This window comes from Thermobia domestica, chromosome 17 (assembly GCF_964235325.1).
Source record: "Thermobia domestica chromosome 17, izTheDome1.hap1.1, whole genome shotgun sequence".
NCBI classification, from domain to species: Eukaryota; Metazoa; Arthropoda; class Insecta; order Zygentoma; family Lepismatidae; genus Thermobia; species Thermobia domestica.
Genome location: NC_137470.1, coordinates 169,957,853 through 169,981,986, shown reverse-complemented (window position 1 = coordinate 169,981,986; position 24,134 = coordinate 169,957,853). Strand labels below are relative to the sequence as shown.

Here is a 24,134-nt window from a genome sequence, read left to right as displayed (position 1 = left end):
GAAACGCTGAATCATTTGCAGAAAACCGCTTGTTGTTATCTAATAACTATCTTGTTCTATGTCGATAAACGTTGAAACCGGAAATGATTAACTTGAAATCGGAAGTTGTTCAACAGAGAGTAAACATAGGAAATGAAACCTATCCTTGGGACGGTGAAACGATTGCAAGATCCGTTATCTCTTTATCCTTCACCTTTTTTCCTATGATATGTGTCAACAGATGGACGGACGAACAGACATAGCTGTTCTTTAAGTCTTTAGATACTTATGCATAGCACAGTTTAGAAGTCTCATATCGAAAGTGAACCTAATCCCAATTTTCAGTAAAAAAACACTAGCTTCTGCCAGCAATCAAAACTGGATAATATAAGTTCGTCTGTAGTGAATGACGTGCGAAAACTGTCGTTTCTAAATACATTCACCTATATTTGATTTGTGAGATAGCCTTCATGTAGAACGGAAAATATTGCTTTATTCGTATTAAGGCTACTATGCTAAGCACAATACAGAACATGTAGGCACGAGCTACAAGCTAGTGGTTAAATGGTTTCACGCAGGTAACTGCCTAACGGAAAGACAGCTTACCACAGCATTAGTGAAGAATTAACACAAACAAGCTTTGAATCTTTGAACAACAAAAAGACCACATTCGAATTCGGATCAGATGCGACAAGCCAATTGTATACATACGGCAGTATATACCACGATCGCAACAACTGATGATTGAGACAATGAAATCACTGGGCAATGTTGAAACGGAATTATTTAGTTTAATGTTTCACGTTTATGCTCTTCAGGTTACAAATGATAGACAATTAACAAGAGTAAATGAAAAGGTAATTATTTCTTATGTTCTAGTGGGAATAGAACCTGGAACCGCATACACCAAAGGCGCACGTGCTACTTGCTAGACCAACGGGAAGGGTTGAAAGCTAATATTTTATCAGAGCTAATACATTATCTTTACAAAATTCTATTCACAATTATTTATAGTACTTTACTTAGTCATTTACCTCTAACAACAAAAAGAATAAGCAATCTAAGTTTTACGTCCCATAGTTATGCCTTCCTATGCATTGTAAATCCTTACTTTAGGGGCGTAAGATGTTTTAATATATGTACTAGACTCATTAAGCCATTCGAAGAAGAAGAAAAAGATATATGTAAAATTTTATATCGATCTTACATAATAATATGTTCCTATGTCTATATATGTTAAAATAATAAGGTTTTGGAGACGACGTTGTCAGGGACAACAGATATATAATATAAAAAAATGGAATCAATATAAGGGACGAAGTGTGTGTATTATTTAATGTGGCTCAAATTTAAATCTAAAACGAAGAACCAGTGATTATATATTATCGTTGTACAGATGGTGATCAGAAAAATGGAAACACCTGAACGAAATTGCAACTTACCAGATTAATATGGTGTCGGGCCACCCTTCGCCTTCAGAACAGCCTTGATGCGACGTGGGATGGAGGCATAGAGGTCGTGAATGGCAGCAAGTGGAATTTTACACCATTCTTCGTGCAGGGCATCGGCCAGTTCTGTGAGAGAGGATGGAGGTGGAAATCGTCGCCGGAGTCGTGTTTCCAAGACGGACCACAGATGTTCAATTATGTTGAGCTCTGGGGATTGGGCGGGCCAGGGGAGGTGTTGAACTTCATCCCGATGTTCCTCAAACCACACTGCAACAACGCCAGCTGTGTGAATGGGTGCATTATCATCCTGGAAGTTGGCGTCATTGTCCGGGAACAACATCCGGACTATAGGATGCAAGTGGTCTCGTAAAATTGCGACATAATCGTTAGCAGTGATTCGTCCGCTAAGTGTAACCACAGGACCCAATGAAAACCATGATATGGCGGCCCACAGCATCACCGAGCCGCCGCCATGTTTCACAGTTGGGCGGAGACACTGCAGATCAGAAGTTTCTTTGGGCGTTCTCCACACATAAACACGGTCCGTGGTTGGGAATAGGGTGAAGGATGACTCATCCGACCATATCACACGTTTTCAGTCCTCAACGGTCCAAGTTGCATGGTCGCGGCACCATTTGCGGCGTGCGAAAGCGTTATGGTCCCTGATGAGCGGTTTGGCCCGTGCAACACGACCCCGTAAGTTCATGTCATGTAATTCGCGGCGGACTGTGATTGTCGAAACAGGGTGGGGGAGGTGCTGATTGAGTTCCTCCGTCACTTGCTCCGCAGTGACACGACGGTTCTGCGTGACAATGCGCTTTAATACCTGGCGTGACCTGTCACTCATGATTTTCTTCCGCCCACTGTTCCGCTTCCCCGATGTGGTTTTCCCGTGTGTTGTGTAGGCCGTCATCACCTTCGACACTGTCCCACGCGACATACCTAACACAGTAGCCACTGCCGTCACACTCACTCCACATAACCGCGCACCAACAATTTGTCCTCTTTGAAAATCTGAGAGGTCTCCCATTTTACACTACCTCCGTCTGCTGCAGCCACTGGACACTGCTGTTCCACTGCGCCTGACGTAGTATGGAGACCGACCTAACACACCACCACCAGCGGTCCGGCGCTGCGGGCGCCACGACACCACTGCCAACCCATACATCTGACGTGTTGCCAACTACAGGTGTTTCCATTTTTCTGATCACCATCTGTAATCTCTCTGGCCTTTCAGTACATTTCAAATTCCTTTCAGCGCCACATCATGTTACCTGACATTAATATTCGTAGTCGCTCCAACAGACAAGACAAATGTCTTGAACTTCATCACCACTGCTACAATTGGCACACGCACGTGCATCAACTGCCAAAACCAACATCCCCAGATTCTAATACGACTCCTGACATAGCTATCACTTCAGCTATCTTAACACACCACACAACAATTGACGTCTTAGAACCTTTAGAAAGTGATCATGTACCGATCAGGCTATGCATTCAAAGTCGCACTCCTCGATCTATTGACGCAACTCACCTCGAATGATCCCAAGATATGACAAAGCAGAGTGGGAAAAATATCGTTCATCTTTCGAAATACCTAGAATAGCTTGATCCACCTACTACAGAAGATCGACTATATCATATATTGGATACCATTACAAGCCATATAAATCACGTCTCTGCACAATATATCCCACAATCGCAATATACACCATATAAGCTTAAACTTCCGCCGCAATAGCTTGCCATGGTGCAGCGATCCCGACAATTTTTTCGTGACTACATTCGTCCAGGAAGTCGCGAGGAACTTCATCTCAGATCTTCAACGTACAGTCCAAAACTATGTCAAAGCGTACAAATTACATCAGTGGGTAAAAACCTACATATATCTCTCGGAGACACTCCACCCTTCACGTTATTGGAAACGTAGCAAAGCAATTTCTGGCAAATTTAACAAAACTTCCTATTTACTCATTCTTAACGACACACGTCTACACTCTGATCTCAATAAAGCAAATGTCTTCATCACATATCTTCAAGATATGTTCACACCACTTACTCCTGATCGACGTGTTCATAATTATCCAGTAAACCACTTTGCTTTTTCATCTGCTCATCTTCAACCAGACACTGACTATTCACAGACCACTAACAGCGACCATCATTCTTGATGACCACTTCAGCCATAAGAGGGAAACGTAACACAGCTTCAGGAATAGATTCCATTTCTTATCGCCACATCAAGGTGAGTCCATACGTAGTTCTCTACTTTCTTTTATTTATCTATACTTTCACCCTCCGTTCTGGATTTATACCATTTCAATGGAAGACATCTAAGATCTTGATGTTTCTTAAAGCTAATAAGCCCGTCGACAGTGTCTCTTCATGTCGCCCTATTCAACTAACATCCGTATTTAGTAAAATTTTTGAAAAGGTTTTAGTTTAACGAATACACGTCTATCTTACTCGTTATAGTCTTTTACCACGTTCACAAGCAGGATTTCGTCCAAACTATTAGCATTAACTATCAATTATTACGTCTCAACTACATCACCACATTATAATACATCACGACCATCTTCTCTTACCTTATTTGATTTGGAGAAAGCATTTGATACAGTGGGGCACGCAGAAATTATGTAGAAACTTTTGAACTTTCGTCTTCCTCTTACTTATATCCATTTCATCTATAACTTTTTGCACCATCGCCTTGCAAACGTTTCTATTAATAACTCATCTCACCCTATATTACTTTACTTTGGCGTACCCGAAGGATCTTCACTCTCCCCTCTGCTTTATCTTCTTTATGTGGCCGACTTACCACCATTCCCTCCGTACGTCCATGTTTTCCAATACACGGGTGATACTGCCTTCCTTGCACTCGGCAAAACTGTTCACTAACTTAACATTTCAATGCAGTCCGCCACAGATTTCTTCGTAAACTGGTGTGAAAAGTGGCATCTCAAGATAAACGCTCTGAAGACACTTGTTTTCTTGCCGCCCAAAAAACGCACCAAGGTCCACCAAAACTCCAACCTCCTCCATCTCAGTCGACAATACCCGTTTTCAACTTAGTAAATCTGTCAAATACCTCGGCCTCACCTTAGACGCACATCTCACTTGGAACCTACATTTACAGGACGTCATTGCAAAAGCTTCAACCTGCCTCAATTTATTAAAACGTCTCACGGATATTACGTGGGGTCTCAGTTCCACAACTTTGCTAAATACTTATAAGGTCTTTTTGCGTCCAGTTCTGACATGCTAATATAGCTTGGATCGCTGCACCTCTTTCCTTCTACAACAAATTGAAGATCTTGGAACGCCATGCATTCCGCATTGCATACAGGATAAAATTGCCCAGTCTGACATACAAATTATAAGAACGAACACCTTTTCCACATATTCTCTTTCATCTCGAATCTCTCCGTCTCAAATACATCGATAAACACATGCATGAACGCCCACATAGACTTTCCTATTTCAGCTGCTATTATACATACACCGTTATCTCTTATCTTCACGATCTACCACTACACTCTACCCCCAAACCACAACTATCTCCGCTTAGTAGAAGAATTGAAGACCGACGATCCCCAGCCCCTCACCTGTCAATCATACGCACTGTAATACCTCTCACAAATCTGAGCTTTCCATTGTCTTTCATCAATGCTTGAAACAGACCCCAAGCGAAAAGATTAACCAACATCAGTCAACTAACAAAACCCAGTGATGTATTTATTGGTTTACACTTCACAACACCATATTTTCCCTTTTCATCTTCATCTCATGTTTAATGTTCCACCTGGCAATACTTGAAATAAATAAAGAAAATTTTCGTCACTATAATTATCTTCCTTAATTTTTTCCTCACCTTTTACCCCTCCTAACTAAGCATGACACTATCCCATAGACCGGCTGCAACTACTCCTATTTCTTCCTATTATGCATACACCTCCCCATAGAGGGCATAACCCTCGAGCGGGTAGCCAGCTCTGGCTAGCAAATAAAATAAAAATAGAAATGCGAAGATGTTGTTACCAAACGTATACGCATCAAAAACAATACAGACCTAACTTATATGGTACGAGTCCTTACCTCGCATCAAGAAACTATTGACGAGCTTTGAACTAGGGGTGCCTATATCTTTAAACGTAGACACTGGGTCGAGGCATCTTGCACCCCACCACCTCTACCGATTCTATGCGAAAAGTTCCAGCAATATAATTCGCATCCGACGTCCAGGTGTCCAAATCAACCAACATGTGACTTTTTTTCTGGACCCCACACAACAAAGCTCTGCGCAAACAGCCAACAGCCGCCTAAGTGGAACGCTTGCACAGAGCAAAACCCCACAAACACAGCTTGGAGCTCAGGCAACTCTTCGTGTTAACTTTAATGCTACTTATTTTGGTCCATATGCTTACTACCATGCTGCTGCAACTTCATCCAGCTCTTAATCTATCTACTATGGACATCCTGCTGATTAGGGGTTTAATATTCTTATTTTTGAATATTTAATCTTTCGAATCGAATAAACTTCTGTTTAAACAACTGTTTCTTGAAGAACACGCTAATGCATTTCTTCCAAACGAAACTCACCTGAAGCCTGAACAAAGCTGCAAATTTCCACGATACACGTTGCTCAGGCATGACAGTGCGATACCTATGCAGTGTGCTAATGGTGGAGTTGCACCTGACTTTTCTTCCACAGTCGCTCATCGCAAATATTTTCTGACCAAATATCCCGGAGTATATAATCACCAGTTTGTATTACAGATATTACGCTACTATTTATATCCGCCTTGATGTCTATCATATCTCACGCATTCTTTCAATATATATCAAATACTTTTCGTCTTCACATCATTATGGTCGATATAAATATTCACACCCGAATATCTCGACAGAGAGAACTATTTCTGGACTTCATTGCAACACAGACCATTGGCACCTTCCACAATTTATCTTAACATACACGCCTGATCTCTAATATCACACGCAACATTGTCATTACGTCTGCCAGTCTTTTCGCCAGCTGTACACTCGCAGTTTTAGATTCTCTTGGAAATGATCATGTTCCTGTTGAATTATTACTCGCACCTGCAAATCGTCCACTACTGCAGATACCTCCAGTCCCACGTACTGCATTACGTTTCGACAAAGCTGATTGGACAGGATATTGTACATATCTCAGAACCACTTTCGCACAACCGAATCTCCAAGAAACGGAAGAAGACATGTATCTCTCTCTGGATATTATAACCTCTGCACTTCAAGGGGCGAACAGCCGTTTTATATCGACCAGCACATCCAATGGTTTTCGACTAACGTTACTACCCCACTATTTACCACTGATTAGACGCTCACGAAAACTCGATAGAGATTACAAACGTACAGTAAGTGCTGAGTCCTTGCGCTTACATCATCAGTTTCAACGTACAGTTCACAATCATGTAACGGCCTATAAGACAAGACGATGGATTAAAGCTTACAGTAATATGGCTGATACTTTACACCCATCCCAATACTGGAATCGTTTCCATATGCTTACTGGTCGCAAGAGCCGCATTACACATCCTCTCATGGACCATGATCAACCTCTCCAGACTGATAAAGAAAAAGCAGACACCTTCGTAACTTACCTGCTGACTATCTTTACACCATCAGCCGCAGCCATTTCTCGGAGACATCCAACACACCGCTTCAAAATCAAGTCATCAGAACTAAGGCCGAACATGTGTCATACTCTACCTGATTATCCTCTCATTGCCATGGACATCACATCTGTCACAGCTCGTAAACAAAATACCACTCCTGGTCTTGATTCCATTACTTATCTCCATGTCAAAGAAGCACCTTTTGTGTTACTTAACCTTCTAGCTGTTATCTTCACATTTATTCTTCGCACAGGTTATTTTCCCAATCAATGGAAGACTTCCAAAGCTCTTATGTATGCCAAAACCTGTGAACATCATACAATTACATATACATATCTAGTGGAAAGCCTGTCAGCTTCGTCAGAAATTCTTGTTTTGAAATTAAGTATTTCTCATATGTAGATGGTGAGTGCGATAATCGAACTCTAAGATCCGTTTCAAGGGCTAAATGTTAAGGAAACACCTACGCAGTACTCACAGACTAGTCGTACACTTCCCACTCAGTTCACGAATTTTCTGTTTCAATTCTTAATCATTGTTTCTAATGCAATGTGTTTACATTTGTTTGATATACATTTATCGAACTTATTTTTCACACACACAATGGAAACTAATGTAAATACGTTGCACTAGTAACGATGATTAAGAATTAAAACAGAAACTTTATGAACTGAGTGAGAAGTGCACTACGAGCTTGTGAGTATTATTTAGGTATTTCTTTAACATTTAGCACTCAAAACGAATGTTAAAGGTTGGTTTCGCAGCTATCATCTACATATGAGAAATATTCAATTTCAAAACAATAAAATAATTTATAGCAAAGCTAAAGGCTTCCTATGAGATATGTATATACCAATTTTGAAAATCCTGCATCAAGGCTTGGTTGTCACTAAAATTCCTTATACAGTAGATTTAAAAACAGGGTTTCCATAAAGTCCGGGTACATGATGAAAAACACATTTTAGTCAATTTAATGTTAATAATATTTTCAACATAATTTCTGTGCTGTTCAATGTATAAATTTGATGCGCTTTGCAAGATTAAGGTGAACTCGATGGAATAGGTCTGAATTGCCGTCGATTTCAGCACACTGACTGGTAATGCGTTCTGTCAGGTGGCTTAAATTTTTGATCATCGAGTAAACTTTCTCTTCCCCAGAAAAAGAAATTACGGGGGAAAAGGTCTGGCGATAGAGGGGACCACTTCACATGACTTCTTCTCCCAATCCAATGAGGAAAATTGTCATTCAACTTATCTCTAACAGCTCCAGCAAAATGGGCAGGGGCCCCATCCTGCTGAAACCAGTCTGGAAATCCCTCAACCAAATGTTTAATTTGTCTCTCAGTATGTTCAGATAAGTCTCACCTGTTACATGTTCATCAAAGAAGAAAAGTTCTAGCACATGAGCTTTCCACAAACCAGACCACACCATCACACTGCCTGTTTCTTTAAACTTGGTGATTAGTTTCCCGACTGAAGTAAAACAAATAGGTTGACGATGAGGGTGTTGAAGGTTAAATTCTTCCGCAATACTGCGATACGACCATCCTTCTCGTCCACTTACGAGTACCAACTCGACTCGTTCTACTTTAGACAGAGCCATCATTCAATCTGGAAAAACAAAAACAAATTATTAGAATTCCCTATGTGCCCAGACTTTATGGACATCCTGTAGTTTAACATTTTAAATTTATATTTATATATATATTTTTAAATATGTTGAGAAACTTTTATAAAAATTACAACCTATACTCTAAATCAAATACAATAGAAAAAACAATTCAAATCCCTTGAACAAAACTTTTCACAACTGAATTTTAAGCAACGTGAAAGTAAATAAACATATGTGCTTGTGGTATTACAAAGTATTTCCTTTCAAAATATTGAACTAACATTGCAGAGTACACTTAACTTTGTTTAGATTGATTCGAGCTGGATCCTTTTGCCAGAAATTACGATTTAACAAATAAAATGTTTTGAAGAATTATTAAGTTTACATTCTGCATGTCCTAAAATAATATGTTAACTAAACTAAATTAAACTCACTAAATTTAATGGGCCTTAGATGTCATTTAGATGTATGGTTTGCGTCATTCTAAAGGGCTGACTACTGTAGGAAACACATGTTAGTCGAACTCTTTAGTATGGCACTAATCACGCATCACAAAGACACTGAATAAGGCCCATGGTAACTTAACTTGTTTTAAGCACGGACTTTTCAGCAAATACTATTATTTACAGACCAATTCATGCGTTAGTACGAATGCAGCACAAAGTAGAACCTACCTTCTGAAAATAGTTTTTTCTTTTTCTTTCTTTTATATCGTCGTTGTCTGGAAAAGAAATAAAACTTTTCTCATCCAAAGAGAACTCATGAACAAGGACAAATTCTCTTGTGTGATGTAGCAACCACGTACTACGACAGGCAGCGCCACCAGTTTCCGCTGTACGGGAGGGAATCATTTTATCCGCCTTTCCACTATCGTCAAATAGTGATGTACATAAGAGTGTTTTGAACATACATTATTTGGAACTCTATTTACTGGTAATAGCATAACTACCATTTTTGTTTCACAGCGGGAATATTACAAAGGAACAATAGAAACACTGATAAATGCAAGAAATTTACCTTTATTCATTAACGAAGAAACAATTGATATAAATACGTGTATCACACTTTGACAATAAACAATCTGATCAAGTTTCTAGCTTTAGTGTTTGCACTAGAAAACCGCAAATGTAAATCAGCATGAAATATTACTTAGAAAAGCTTGCATATCAAAAAATGTCTGGCCGGAATATAGTTTATTAGTGTCCCAAGGAAATATATTTGTTTTTCCATGGTTTTAAGCGTAGTCTATAAATAAGCTTTCCGTGTACAAGACATACAAATAGAAAGGTCAGCATGTCAGGTGAAAACAGTAAAGGTAAGAAAATATTCAACAATATCATAAATTGTTGCATTGACTTAAGGCAAAACTAGAGTAATACACATTTGTTCTGAAGGTCTTTTCTTATGAACAACTTGCATGACCTTGTTACATTCCGCTCTTAGAAAACCTTCATTACTGCAAGGTTTCGTGCAAAACCTTCTTTCGTGTTTCACAGAATACTAATATATAAAATTTAATATCTATATAAATTACTAAGTATATAATATACAAAATATATTAACGACCTATTATATAATACAGACAGTGAAGAAAATGTGTATGTCAGCAAGAATTCACTTGAATTACGTTTAGAAAATGTATCCCACATATAAGTGAGGTTCTGAATTCTACTGGAAACTACAAATAAATATGAAGTTCCTTAAACAGAATAGAGCAACCATACACAGACCAGAAATAAATACATAAATCGATAATACTGCTACAAAATTTGTCATATTCAATAAAACTAAACGAAACGATGTTCTGCATTTCAAAATTAGTCTCTCATAAATTAATATATATATGATTAATCATACAGTTAATCATATGACGTATATACAGGGTGTTTCAAAACAACACCGACAACATTCGGGAAGTGATTCCTGACACCAAGAGAAGGTAAAAAGTATAGACCAACCTGGGTGCACAAAGGCTTTCTTTCTGAGTTATAGGCTGCCGAAAACATGAAAAACTGTACTTTAAAGGTCTATATCGCCAAAAATATGGGACCAACCGTAGTCGGGTCAACACTTCACTTAGAAATTAATACGTGAGCTATCAAAAATACATGTTTCAGAATCCTAAGATACATAACAATTTTTATGGAAAAAGTTTTGTTACGAGCATATAATCTGAAGTACACACCAATTACTTCCATAAAAATTGTTGCGAAAGTACCGCGGGATTCTGAAGCATGGATATGGCACATACTAGTTCCTAAGTGAAGTCTTGACTCGACTACGGTAGGTTCCATAGTTTCAGAGCTATGGACATTTAAAGTTAATTTTTTCATGTTTTCGGCAGCCTATAACTCCGAAAGGAAGCATTTGTGCACCCAGGTTGCTCTATATTTGTTGTCTTATCTTGCTGTCAGGAATCACATCCAAAACGTTGTCGGTGTTTTTTTGAAACACCGTGTATAATTTAATCTTCGCAGGTACGAACTTATTTTTTTAAAATAGTTACATAACATATAAGAAAAATAAACTGAGATAATATCGCCAAAATAAATTGTTAGAAAACGAAAAATATCCTTTCACCACTGAAAATGACTATATTTGCTTTTCACTCCTGAAGTGTGTATCAATATTAACGAAGCTACTAGAAAATAATTAGAATTATTAAAAAAGAAAATGTTCTCTAACTCGAATATACAATAATTTAAATTTACCACATGTCACCTAACACATATAAATTTTCGTCCTGCAAAGATTGTACAAAATAAAGTTTTTAAAATTAATAATGAAATTCTAATCACAAGTGATTTTCTTTATGATCAATTAAGATAAATGTCATCACTAAACAGTTTCTTGAATAAATACTAGGTTTTCCAATTTCCAATAAATAACTCTTTTGCCTATTAAAAATATACTTATATTTGCTGAAAGGATAAACTTTGAATAAACTGTAACAGCAGTTACCATTTTGCTTGTTGTTCTGTGATTCAGCAAGAAAAGTTGACAACTTCGAGTATAAGTTTGGCAAATGTCATCTTGTCCTATTTCAAGCACTGAAGAACCTCAAAAATGAATGTCCTTACAGTACATACATGTCGCCTGAAATATCGCCACAACAAACCCTCGCCATAACTACTTTTCAGTCCAAAATACAGTTTTTAAAGGCTTTGTAGTATTTATTATATTTAACGTACAATCAAAATAATACACCAAATGAAAGAGCAGTTTAAACAGTTGTGTACGCACGCATGCGCATCCACTGTTTCCTCGGCCATTAGAAAGCTCTACTGGCAAATATGCGATTAGTGAGCAGAAGGCTTTTTGTGTTTTACATTTTGCAAAGACTGAATCTGTGGTTACAGTGCAACCGTCTGTGCGGAGAACTTTAAGGAGACAATTAACAACTACGTTCTTATCGTTTTCACTTGCTACAAGCTCGAAAGGCTACGGACTACGGTTTACGTGCCAAATTTGCAAATGAAACGTTGCTGCATGACGATGAAGATTTTCTGGATACTGTCATCTTCAATGACGAATTGATATTTCACCTAAATGATGTGAACACTCATAAAATTTCCATCTGGGGGTTAGCAAGTCCCCATGAGATGGTACAGATGCAATGAGACTCCCCTAAATTGAATGTTTTGTGCCATATCCCGGCGGAAAGTTTATAGGCCTTTTTCGCCTATCGACTCGATGTGTGCCGTGTGACGAATGGTGCTCACATTGAACAACTGTAACAAAAAATTTTGAGTTTCTCTTTCATTTGATGTATTAGTTATAATTGTAAGTTAAATGTGATATATACTACAAAGCATTAAAACCTCGATACTCATTTTAAAACGCCCTAGTAACAAAAAGCACTGAAATATTTTACGTTCCAAATTTTGCCAAGATAAAATCTTTTGACATAATCAACAATGCCATGGGATTAAGTCGTCGACGAATCTAAAACTGTATTTTTCTTTCAAATGGCATTACTTTACACTATTACATATTCCAAATCTGTCTTAAACGAGAAGCTGTAAGACCACATTTATTCCAAACTTTGGAGGCCCCTATAACAGTAATAACTCAACTGAGGCGGATGGGGAATGCACAGCCAAAGCACCTTCATGTCGAATACTATGAACACGGTCTGATACACTTGAAATAAAAAGAAATTTTACATTCTGTTTTCAAAGAAGTGCTTAGGTAAATATCACATCTAAGGACTTATATGTTTACCAATACACTTAAAAATCATAATGCCGTTTATAATAATTCGAAATCTAAGTTTTACGTTCCACGATTATACTGGCTAGGATAAAGGAGACGGAGATAATGATAAATGAACGAAATGGTGGAATGAAAAAAGTGGGAGGAAACGGGAGAACTACGAGAAAACACACGCACACGGTGTTCGTCCGCCACAAAGCTTATTTGTCGCGAGGTGGGATCGCACGAAGGACCTAATGCACCAGAAGTGAACGCTTATATAGTAACACACTCATTATCAAACCGCAAAGCATGGATAAAAGATAGCTTGGTATACAGCTTCAAATAACGTCAAGTTTCTATAACACTATAGAAATAATCTTTTTGCAGTTATAATTAGAGGTTCTCCCAATTACATAATTTTAAGCAGTGTTACGTTTTTTATGAAAGTTCATTATATCTCCGGAACGGGTAACAAATTGCTGCAAACTGCATTATGATCCGTATGTCTATTGGAAAACATACGTCTAAGTCCTTAGATGTGATATTTATCTAAGCAATTTTTCGAAACAACCTTCAACTTTTTAATCCCTTGGAACTTCTTTCTATTGTGTTCCATTCCTGGTTTCTTTATAATAATTATTTTCCTAGTGTAGGTTGAAATTTGTCTTCCGTTATTACTTGAATGTATTTGTACTATTATATATATATATATATACAGCGATATACTGAACATTCTACACTAAAGAAATTGTTATGGCTAGATTATCTCGCGAATGCTAATCACGCAAGAATTTGGCCCCTGAAGTTCTGTGCTCCAACCAATAAAACTGTTTTTCATGAAAACCACACCAATTAATGTATGATTTGGACAAGATGAATTAAGCATTTCTAGGTATTAAAGAAATACACCGTGTTTCAAAAAGCATGATCTGATTTTGGACGGTAATAATTACGGAACATGGGACGTGCTGGCAAGGAAATGAGTGTTGTTTGAATGGTCGTGGCCTAGAGTTTCAGAAAATCGCCGTTAGATGTCAGTCAATGCATCTTCTCAATTTACAATCAGTCAGAAGTAAGATGGTGTCCGCTCAACAGAAGGCGTAGTGTTGCAGTTTGCAAAGACTGAGTCAGTGATTTCGGTCCAACGTGCTTTTCGTCGGCGTTTTCGCATTGATCCGCATGCGCTCCAAAAAATCCGATGTTGGTATCGCCAATCTGAAGAGAAAGGATGTTTGTGCAAAGGTAAGAGTTCAGGTCGGCCTCGCACTTTCGATGAAATGGTGGTGCTGCTGTTGCTAGTGGACACAAAGCATTTGTAATAACATGGCTAAAACTTCAAGATTTTGTGAGTATTTTGCAGTATGTTTTTATCAATACATATGGACTTTTAAAATCAGGTCATTCTTTTGGAAACACCCTGTACTTCACAAGTGGGAGAATTTCAGAAATTAAGTTAAAAAGAATAGTACCTGAGCTTCCCTATATAACAACGAAGAATTAGTCACAACATTAAACGAGTACGTAACGTGCGATGCAACACACTCATTATCACAGGTAAATGTAATTGACAGCTGACATTACTTCAATATTTTACATTACTTAAGCATAAAATCTCAATTATAATCTACCTAAATTTGATATCGTTTGTCGCAGAATATAACTTTGATTCCGTTATTTAAGCATAAATGGTGCATAATTATCAAAATATCTTCAAATATGTGTTCGAAAAATACACTTGAGTTAAAAAATTTAATTTGATATCTGTCGTATGCTTAAGATTCGATTACCAAATATATTTTCCATTTTTTTAACCTACTTTGTTTTCAATGTTTTGGAGGATAAATGCTTGATATAAACAAAATAAACAATATATTACATTGAACAACTCTCTACCATCAAAGCAAAAACTAAAATAACTTATGGCTATTCCAAAACCTAAAATAAATAATGTATGATTGTCATGTTCAATGCTTACAACAGTGTAACTTCCAAAACGATTACGATATAAGATGCTTATTTTTATTTTTTATTTATTTATTTTTTTTTTAATTAGGAGCAGTTTCGCGCTCACGTTGGCAACACTGCGTGCTTGGCGTTTTGCGATGTGTGTTAATTGTCTTGCACGTAAAAAGACGCCATTTGCACTTTGTAAAACGCTTGGATTGGCTGTGGTGGACACTGGAAGTGGTGCAGGTGATTGAAAATCCCTCTGAGTATGAGTTATTATGATCAGTAATCAAGTTTTTCAAAACCTCAAGCATCGCCGAGTAATACAGAATAAACGACGAGAAGTGTTGTCTTCTGGAATTTTGCTATTAAACGACAATGCACGATCACACACTGCAGCTGCCACCCAATCAATCACTGACTCATTTGACTGGAAGCCGATGGACCACCATCCGTACAGTCCGAATCTCGTCCCCTAGCGATTATCACCTATTCCTTCACTTCAACACATTTCTTGCTGGGAAGCGATTCCACAACTTTGATGAAGCCAAATAAATCGTGAAAGATTGGCTATCTGAGCTGGCGGTAGATTTCTTTCATGCGGATCTAAAGAAGTTCATCTACAGCTATAACAAGTATCTCAACAATTATAAAATTTACATTGAAATGACCTCCAATATACATGTGAACTGGCACAAAGGTAATTAAATGTCTTCCTTTGAATGTTTCGTTTTATTTTGAAACGGCCCCAAATTAAAAAAAAAGCCTGATACAGTATGCGGCAAAACAAACAGTACTAAAATTCGCGTACAGATATCTCGCAAGTGCAATGTGAAATGAGCTGTGAGCGCCACATGTGTGTTTAGTTGTATGCAGAATAGCGTAGTGTGCAGTTGGTGCGAAGATAATCTTACAACAGAGAAGAAGGTGTTTATTATCGAGCACCCACACAATACTCACACATTTCCACCCATACAATGTTGGGCAGCATCTCACTGCAGAAGATGAGAGCGCACATCTATTGTATTGCTCTGGATCTATGGCATATCAAGATGAAGATTTCAGTACTGTTTGTTTTGCGTGATTTCAGTACTGTTTGTTTTGCCGCATACTGTACAATGACCTGATGTAGAATTTATTAATATCACAGTTACTTCACTTCGGTAATAGAAGAGTATATCAGTTAATTAAAAAATAAATATATATATATATCTCAACAGACACTTCTTCATTCCGTGTAATACTAAAAATGTTTTATAACATGATACATTATATACGAAATAAATATGTGTTGATTTAATACATTTCTTAAATAAGCTTATGTATCATTACTGGGTTAAGAGTAATAATACTGAACTTTACAGAGCAAAGCACTAAAGCAAGTTACACACTCATACGGTATAATTCAGGTAGTAACATTTCATTGTATGTAATAGAATCATAGATCCACTTCTCCGTCACACACAAAATATCTTGATACCTTGTCTTACACCCAACGACGATTTTTGCTGATCGTGGAAAGCGGACAACAGTTCCACTGCACCACTTGACTAGAAGTTCCAGATCTTCAGGTGGAGCACGGCAATTTGGACTTATAAATATTGGTCCACAATGAGCAAAAATATCCAACTTGTACGCTGGTCCGAATATAGTTTTCATCACTCTGCATTTCTGTAATGATAAAATATATTTCAATCAGAACAAAGTGTAAATAGGAGCGGCTACAAAATGCAGTCACAAAGTCACGTGCCAACCGAATTAATATGAATATATATCCTAACTAACCTACTGGGGTAAAGAAAAAATGGAAAGATTAAATAAACTTAACAGAAAAATAACACAGTTCAAAAAGGCACTAAAAAGCAGAAAATAAAAGCACTAAAAGTAGAAAATAATAATAATAAAGCACTTAAAAGCAAATAAAACTTTTAAAAATATTAACGACTTCAACAAAAGCAGAAAATAAAACTTCTAAAAGTAGAAAATAATATTAATAAAGCGCTTAAAAGTAGAAAATTATCGTTATTTAGAAAAAAAAATGAAGTAAATGCCAAGCCAAACAAATTAATGTCTTAAAAAATTACCATCCGAACTAAATTTATATTAGGCATTAATCTGTTTGGCTTAACACAGACTTCATTTCGATAATGGTAATAAATCGATATGGTAATAATCGATATTGGTAATAAATCATTTTCTGCTTTTAAGTGGATTATTATTATTATTTTCTACTTTTAGTGGAGCTACCTTGTGGGTATAGTGTCCGCGCCTTTGGTGTGGAAGACCTGGGTTGGATTGCAGGAGGGAGCTCATGTGGTTCGGATTCCAAGCTAAGCTGTAGATCCAGATCTCATATAGCCTAACAACTGAAAGGGACGATAAACTTCACTCCACCCACCCAACTTTCCATCATTTCCCCTTGAAGAAACAATGCTCGCATTTATTTTTCAGTTCATTAATGACAAATAAAAGACAAATTCTGACCAAAGCATATACTATCTAATAAATAATAACGCTATAGTTTCCGCAAAGTATCTCTATCTTCATCAGACACATTATCTCTCTCATGAAGGCAGAGATACTTTGCCTAAACTTTAACGCTATTATTTATTAGGTAGTTTTTTTTAATGAAATCTTTTAGTTTGACGTCCCACGATTATGCCTGTTAGGCTAAGGGAGACGAAGATTAAAGCAAATGAATGATGGAAGAATTGGTTGAGTGAGATAGTGGGAGGAAACGGGAGTACCCGAGAAAACCCACGAGCACTATGTTGTCTACCACAAACTTCCTTGGCTGGGGATCGAGCGAAGGATCCCACGCCTAGAGGTAAGCGCACTCTAACACTGAGCCAACGTGCCCGCCTTTATTTATTAAATGGTATATACTTTGGTCAGAATTTGTCTTTTGTTTGACAAAAGTAGTTCCAAAGCTAAAATGACAGGCATTCGGATGTGTAGATTTCGAATGCAAATGTAGGATACATATACAGTATTTATAAATGTGTGTTTGCTCCAACATATATTGGAGACGAGAACGCTATGAGTGACGTCTTCGTCCGTTCGCATTGTACAAATATCAGTGCTTTGTGTCGCTATTGATAATTACTAGAGCCCCATATATTCTGAGGTGTAGTCTCATTTCTAACAAGGCAGTGAACTTCATATTGTAATATGACTAAAGCATTTTGGTAAAGGGCATATTTTATTAATTTTGACATTAATATTTTGAAAACCTTCATATATTAAATGCAAATAAAACTCAATTCCCAGTCTGGTGCTGTTAGGTCGTTCACACGTGTAAAGAAATTAAGGAAGTCTCGTAACAATTCAAAACTATGTCTAGATAAAACATTCTTTTAATAGGAAATATAACTTATGTTATGTAGCAATGTGTCAAGGCAATAACAAACACTTCCTACTTCAAGTTATGAGGTAATTCTAAAAATGTAATTGTAAGCGGAAGAAATGACGCTACCAAAAACTAGGAAGAAAATGTAGGTGGACAAAAAGAGTAGTGAATTAGAGAGAGTTTTGAAGTGACCATCAGATAAGAAGGATCAATCTCTCAAAATCTTCACTCATCAAAATCTGAGCGAGTACATGCTGGTTACAATTTGATAACACACTTTTATTATTTGACTTTGTCACCAAATTCGTTTAATTCATAACCTAACTTCAAAATTCAATGACAGTTGTTATAGATTTTGACGTACAGCCACAGCACCAGTTTGGGTCATTATCTGATCTGATATCTCTACTTTTATTTCGACAATCAAAACCATCCATCTTAACAAATTAATCGCTCTACCTAAAATTAAATGGTTAAGTTTGTTATGTGAAAACTCTTTAAATTGCCCCCACGCTAATATGGTTATTAATACATTGAGCTACGTGTGGATAAAATTGTGTATGTCAACGCCCGGATTTCGGTCCAATAAGTTGGCATATGTTAATATTATACCTGCACAAGATTGTAACAATAACAAAAATCCCTTAAGTTTGCAATAATGAGAATACGTATGCAGTAGAGGCTGTTGTTAGTGGTGTGTTGGGTGATCGTCTGTAATACATCAGGCGGGGTAGTGCGGATGTGTGTTTTGAAGCTGGCAGATGATAATCCAAAATGGAAGAAAATGAAAAAAATAAAACTAAATCTTTCAACTTAATGTCTCACAATTATGTCTGTTAGGGTGAGGCAGACACATGATTTAGGCAAGTGAATGATGATTTGATGGAATGGAAAACTGGGAAGAAAATGAGAGTACCCGAAAAAAAACGCCGGACACGATGTTCTCCAGCACAAACTAACTCGTTCGGGGCTCAAATCAGAGACCCCATGCACCAGAGGTAAGCGTTCTAGCAATGAGGCACCGTGCCCCTCCAAAGTAGGAATATATCTCTGCGTTTCAAAAAAAAAAAAAAAAAAAAAAAAAAAAAAAAAAAAAAAAAAAAAAAAATGGATGTACGGTTAGTTGCCGAAAGGTGTCTAGTGTCTTATCTGTGTACTGAGAAACAATAACCAAGTGATGACCTACAGAATTCATCCCAACACATTGGTGAAGAGGAATAGTGAACGGAAGAGTGCTCTCAATAACAGGAATCGCGGAGCATTGAAGATGATTGCCACCAAGGGCTGTAGAGCAAGTGTATCGACAATTGAGTGTGGAAGTCAATCAGTACCTGGAAAAAGACTACGCGTATTGCGAGAATCACAGTCAGATGCAAGTTTCATAGCCTAGGCATCCGGAAGCAAGTTGCAATTTCCGAACTACTGGTCACCGACAACAACACTTTAGCGCCAAGAAAATGGAGCCGGGAAAATTAAAAATAGATTGTCGATGATTGCATTAGGATTTAGATTTCTGGGCTTTCGGCATCTATAGCCGTGTTAGCCCGACACGTATAAGGCGATCAGAAAATCGTAGGAAAGGGAAGGAAGCGGCCTCAGACCTGTGCGTCAGGTACCATTCCGGCATTTGCCTGGTGTGAATAAGGAAAACCTCATTGAGGATGTCCGGCCTGAAAAAGCTTTTTCGCTTTTTCTACCGAGTGTCCCCACCAGGAATCGACCGATGATTGGAAATGCGTAATATGGTCACAAGGGTCGTATTTCGCCTTCTTCTAACAAAAGACGTGTTTACGTATGCCGAAAGAAGCTTATGCTTTGAACTACATTCTCTGTAGCGTGAAACATGACGGCGGCTCTTTAATGCGCCAATACGCGCCTACAAAATTCACGCAAGACCACATCTGCTAAGAGAAACAGTGGTCGGAAAACCATCAGTGATAGATTCCTCTGAGCATTAAAGCGGATTGTTAATCAAAACCGTCGTGATACTGTGATGCAGGAACTCAAGCACCACTTCCCACACCCTGAGTCGATAATCACAGTTTGCCGCGAGCTATATGACACAGATAAGCGGGATCGGGTTGCAAGAAAGTAAATGAGTGAGATTACATAGAATAAAACAATTTGTATTAAATATAGGTCAAGAAATGAATCGTAACAAGTTAGAACACAATTTACCTTCACTGCAGGCGAAAACTCCGTCAGCTCGAACTCCTCCTCGTCAACCCACGTTCGATGCTCTAAACATGTATAAATCTGAAAACAGTAATGAAAACATAAGAAAACAGGTAAATAGCAATAATTGTTCTCCACAAACATAAAGTACACGAGAGGGCACCCAAAAGAAATCGAACTTATTTTTTATTAACTTATTCACATTTTAGGCACAAATCTTCAATCCCTTCATAGAACCTTCCACTTCCACTAATACCACTTGTTTAATCTTTTATTGCATTTCTCGGAACACTGTTTAAATTCAACTTTTGTGATGCTTGACAGCGCCTCCGACGTTTATTTCTTTACCTCAGCATTATCAGCAAAACGCTTTCCTTGCATGTCTCTTTTCATTCTAGGAAACAAAAAATGTCGGGATAATTTCAGGACTCTTCTTTCAGAGCACAGCATACTTCCATGTGACCTTGTTTTGTGCAGTCAGCAGTCGTAGCACGAATTGGGTAGCCATCTTTTTCATTCCCAAATCTGTCAAGATTCGCTGCACTGCTACTCCAAGTCACTCCCGACAGCCTCTCACTTGTCGTCGATCTTTGTTGATGATTACACGAACTTTTTCAACATTTTCATGTATTCTGGCCGTGGAAGGACGATCACAACCAGGTTTGTCATCAATTGACATTTCTCCGTTTTTAAAATGGAAAAAACACTCAAAAAATTGAGTTTTCCCCATAGCATCGTCCTTGTACGAAGTTTTTAATATTTCAAGAGTTTCTGTTCCATTTTTTTTTTTCTCCGAGCAAAAAGCAGAATTTCACCACCGCACGCTGTTCACGAAAATCAGCCATTGCAAAAACGACAATCACACAAAACAGTTGTCACTATAAACTCTGCCGAAACTAGGCATGACCACCTTCAGCGACAGGGGGCTTACTGACTCAGGAATGTTCACACTATGCGCTCCTAGTGGCAAAACGCGGTACTACAAAAGCTCTGCGCACCAAACAATTAGTTCGATTTCCTTTGGGTTCCCCACATACCTGCTTTTATTATTATATTATTATTCAATTTTACGTAAGTTCATTAGCCATATTCATCTACATACTTCAACAATACGAACGAATCAGTGTTCTTCACGGATGGTTCAGTTACAGGTCTTTCGATTTTTACAGTGTCTTAGGTAGCCACTGAATTCAAAATGACAATGATTCACAACTGCAGGATTGAAAAGAAGGAAAAGTTTTTTTTCGTTTAAACCGGTTTTCTCGGTTAAAGCTGAAATTTGAATTATTATCGCCAATCAAGAAAACTGCTGCTCACCTCTGAATAACTTTCGCGACTATTTCACATTGTCGTCTTTGCTGTAGCGCTTAAGCATGAGACACGAAATTTTAGGTATTACAAATGGCAAACTTGTATTTAATGAAAAGGAAAGTTTAACTTACTAATTATAACTAATATACCAACAACTTATTAATTTTGTACAGAATTCCGTTTCCGGTCTAGAAACCTTGTAGTTTTTAAGTTAAATTGAGTTAATTTTCAGTTTAACGTCCCGTTTAGCTGCGAGGCTATATGAGACGTGGATCTACTGATTAACATGAAATCCGAACCACGTGAACTTTCGCCGAGAATCGAACCCAGGTCTTCCACGTCAAAAGCGCGTACGCTAACCGCTTAGCCACGAAGGAGTTCTCTTGTAGTTTTTAAGTCTCCGGAGTTATACGAGTAAAAGAACAAAAGGCTACTTCAGCAGATTTCTAAACATACATTGGCGTTTACCGAGGTTCTGAGCATGCACACAGAAAGCAAGCCTTTTTAAAATTTTTGTTTTATTTAATTCCCTGAAATTACTACCAGAATCTTATAACATGGTTTACTACGTAACATTAGTAAAGTTAACTGGGAATCACATTCCAGCTTATAGTAGCAGTCAGTTAATCTCGACCACAATTCTAATACCGAATACAGTCTATAATATATCTTTTACAGTTCCAAACTATGCTAAGCATAATAGTCGGAAGTTTAGGAGGCTCAGGTGGGCAGGTCTTGTAGCAAGGATGGAAGAAAGTAGGAACGCTTTCAAAGTTTTAGCTGGAAGTCCACTTGGAAAACGACCATTAGGAAGACCTACGCGCTAGATGGGAGGACAATATTAAGATGAATCTTGCAGAAATAAGACTACAAAGTAGAATTTGGATCCACTTGGCTAAGGACAGAAGTCAATGGGGAGCTTTTGTGAACGTGGCATTGCCATAGAGTAAGTTAGTTTTTAGTTACTTGTATTAGTTTTTCTACACGAGAGCTTATCCTTACTAACAGAAAGCAAAAGTTGTTCGTTCCATATATATATATATATATATATATATATATATATATATATATATATATATATATATATATATATATATATATATATATATTATGCTATAAAAATACAAAAATAGGATGAATCAAATCAATCTTATGTATTAAGTTACCACGTAATCATAACTAGCAACTACTTAAATTGTTTCTGCATAACTATTCTATCAGGCCTCGTTTCCATATTTTGAAATTAAACACAATAACACACTGAGTAACGCTATGGAATAAAAATATATAAAAACACAAACATCTAAGTTTTTTTTTTTCTATAGTCCGCGTCACCCAAATTGGCGTGTGGCATCAGCCAATAAGGTCGCAGTGTGCTGTTACTAAACCTTCAGGGAGGAATCTAATCATTCATAATTTTCCACAAACACGATCAAAATCAATTATGAATGATTAGATTCCTCCCTGAAGGTTTAGTAACAGCACACTACGACCTTTCTGGCTGATGCCACACGCCAATTTCGGGTGACGCGGGCTATATCTGTCTTCATCAGACTTGCACTCCTTTTGGCCACTTGAGAATTGGTCACCTCTCATATACGTTCCAGAGATCAACTTTTAATTAGGCTTCGCCCCTGCATTAAAAAGTAACATTGTGTATGAAGGTATATGAAAGGTGACCAACTCCCAAGTAGCCAGAAGGAGTGGAAGTCTGATGAAGACACAGCTAGTGTGCTGAAACTTAAGTATTTGTGTTTTTATATATTTTTATTGTTTCTACATAAATAATTGAATCTGTTGCAGGCAGGCATATTTTTCTTCTTTCCTTAACTACCCAAAGAAATTTAAAATTTTAGAGGTCCAAGGGTCAATGTTATTATTATTATTATTATTATTATTATTATTATTATTATTATTATTATTATTGCAAACTCATGTCGTCCAAAGACGGAACTAAACACTGCAGAGTAAATGGAATGGGATGTCATAATTCTAAGATCTAAGAGAACATGTGAAACCATGTTTTCTTCCCAACACGGTTTATAAGAATAATGTCAGCTGCTGCCATGCCAAACATTTTAGTATCTCAAAAACTTACAGTTTGGCACTCAACATGCTTCTCCTCCTAAACACTTCAATGAAAAGCAAACTTGCAGAACCTAAACAACGAATATCTAAAATGATTGTACCAATCTAAAAATGTTTAAGCAATTTTGATTATGGCAAGAAGCATGGACAAAAATTTCTTGATCTAAAAACAGAACAAAAACCTTATTGCTTTCTTAGATTTCTAAACTGTGATGATGATACTTATGCAAAGGATTTGTAAGGAACGAGAGAAAACTTGGGAATAAGGGAAATACATGGTGATTCAAAGAAAAGGGGAAATTTTGAACGCTGTTTTGGCAACAGTGGGAGTTTGGCAATACTGAATAACGTATGCCAGCCTGTCG

General features: G+C 37.4%; 1 protein-coding gene across 3 annotated transcripts in view; it reads right to left on the bottom strand.

The window, feature by feature from the left end:
* Positions 1-8,117: 8,117 nt before the first annotated feature.
* The window catches only part of MCPH1 (Microcephalin), a 148,204-nt gene continuing 132,187 nt past the window's right edge, over positions 8,118-24,134 (bottom strand). For 2 of the 3 annotated variants that reach the window (XM_081744607.1, XM_081744608.1), the window contains exons 9-10: positions 20,374-20,451; positions 13,062-16,517 (exon numbers count right to left, since the gene is read on the bottom strand). In XM_081744607.1, coding sequence (XP_081600733.1) covers positions 16,230-16,517; positions 20,374-20,451 — 366 coding nt within the window. In that variant the 3' untranslated portion in view covers positions 13,062-16,229. Of the gene's footprint in view, positions 8,702-13,061; positions 16,518-20,373; positions 20,452-24,134 lie in introns of those variants that run through there. The other variant, XM_081744609.1, reaches the window with a different exon arrangement.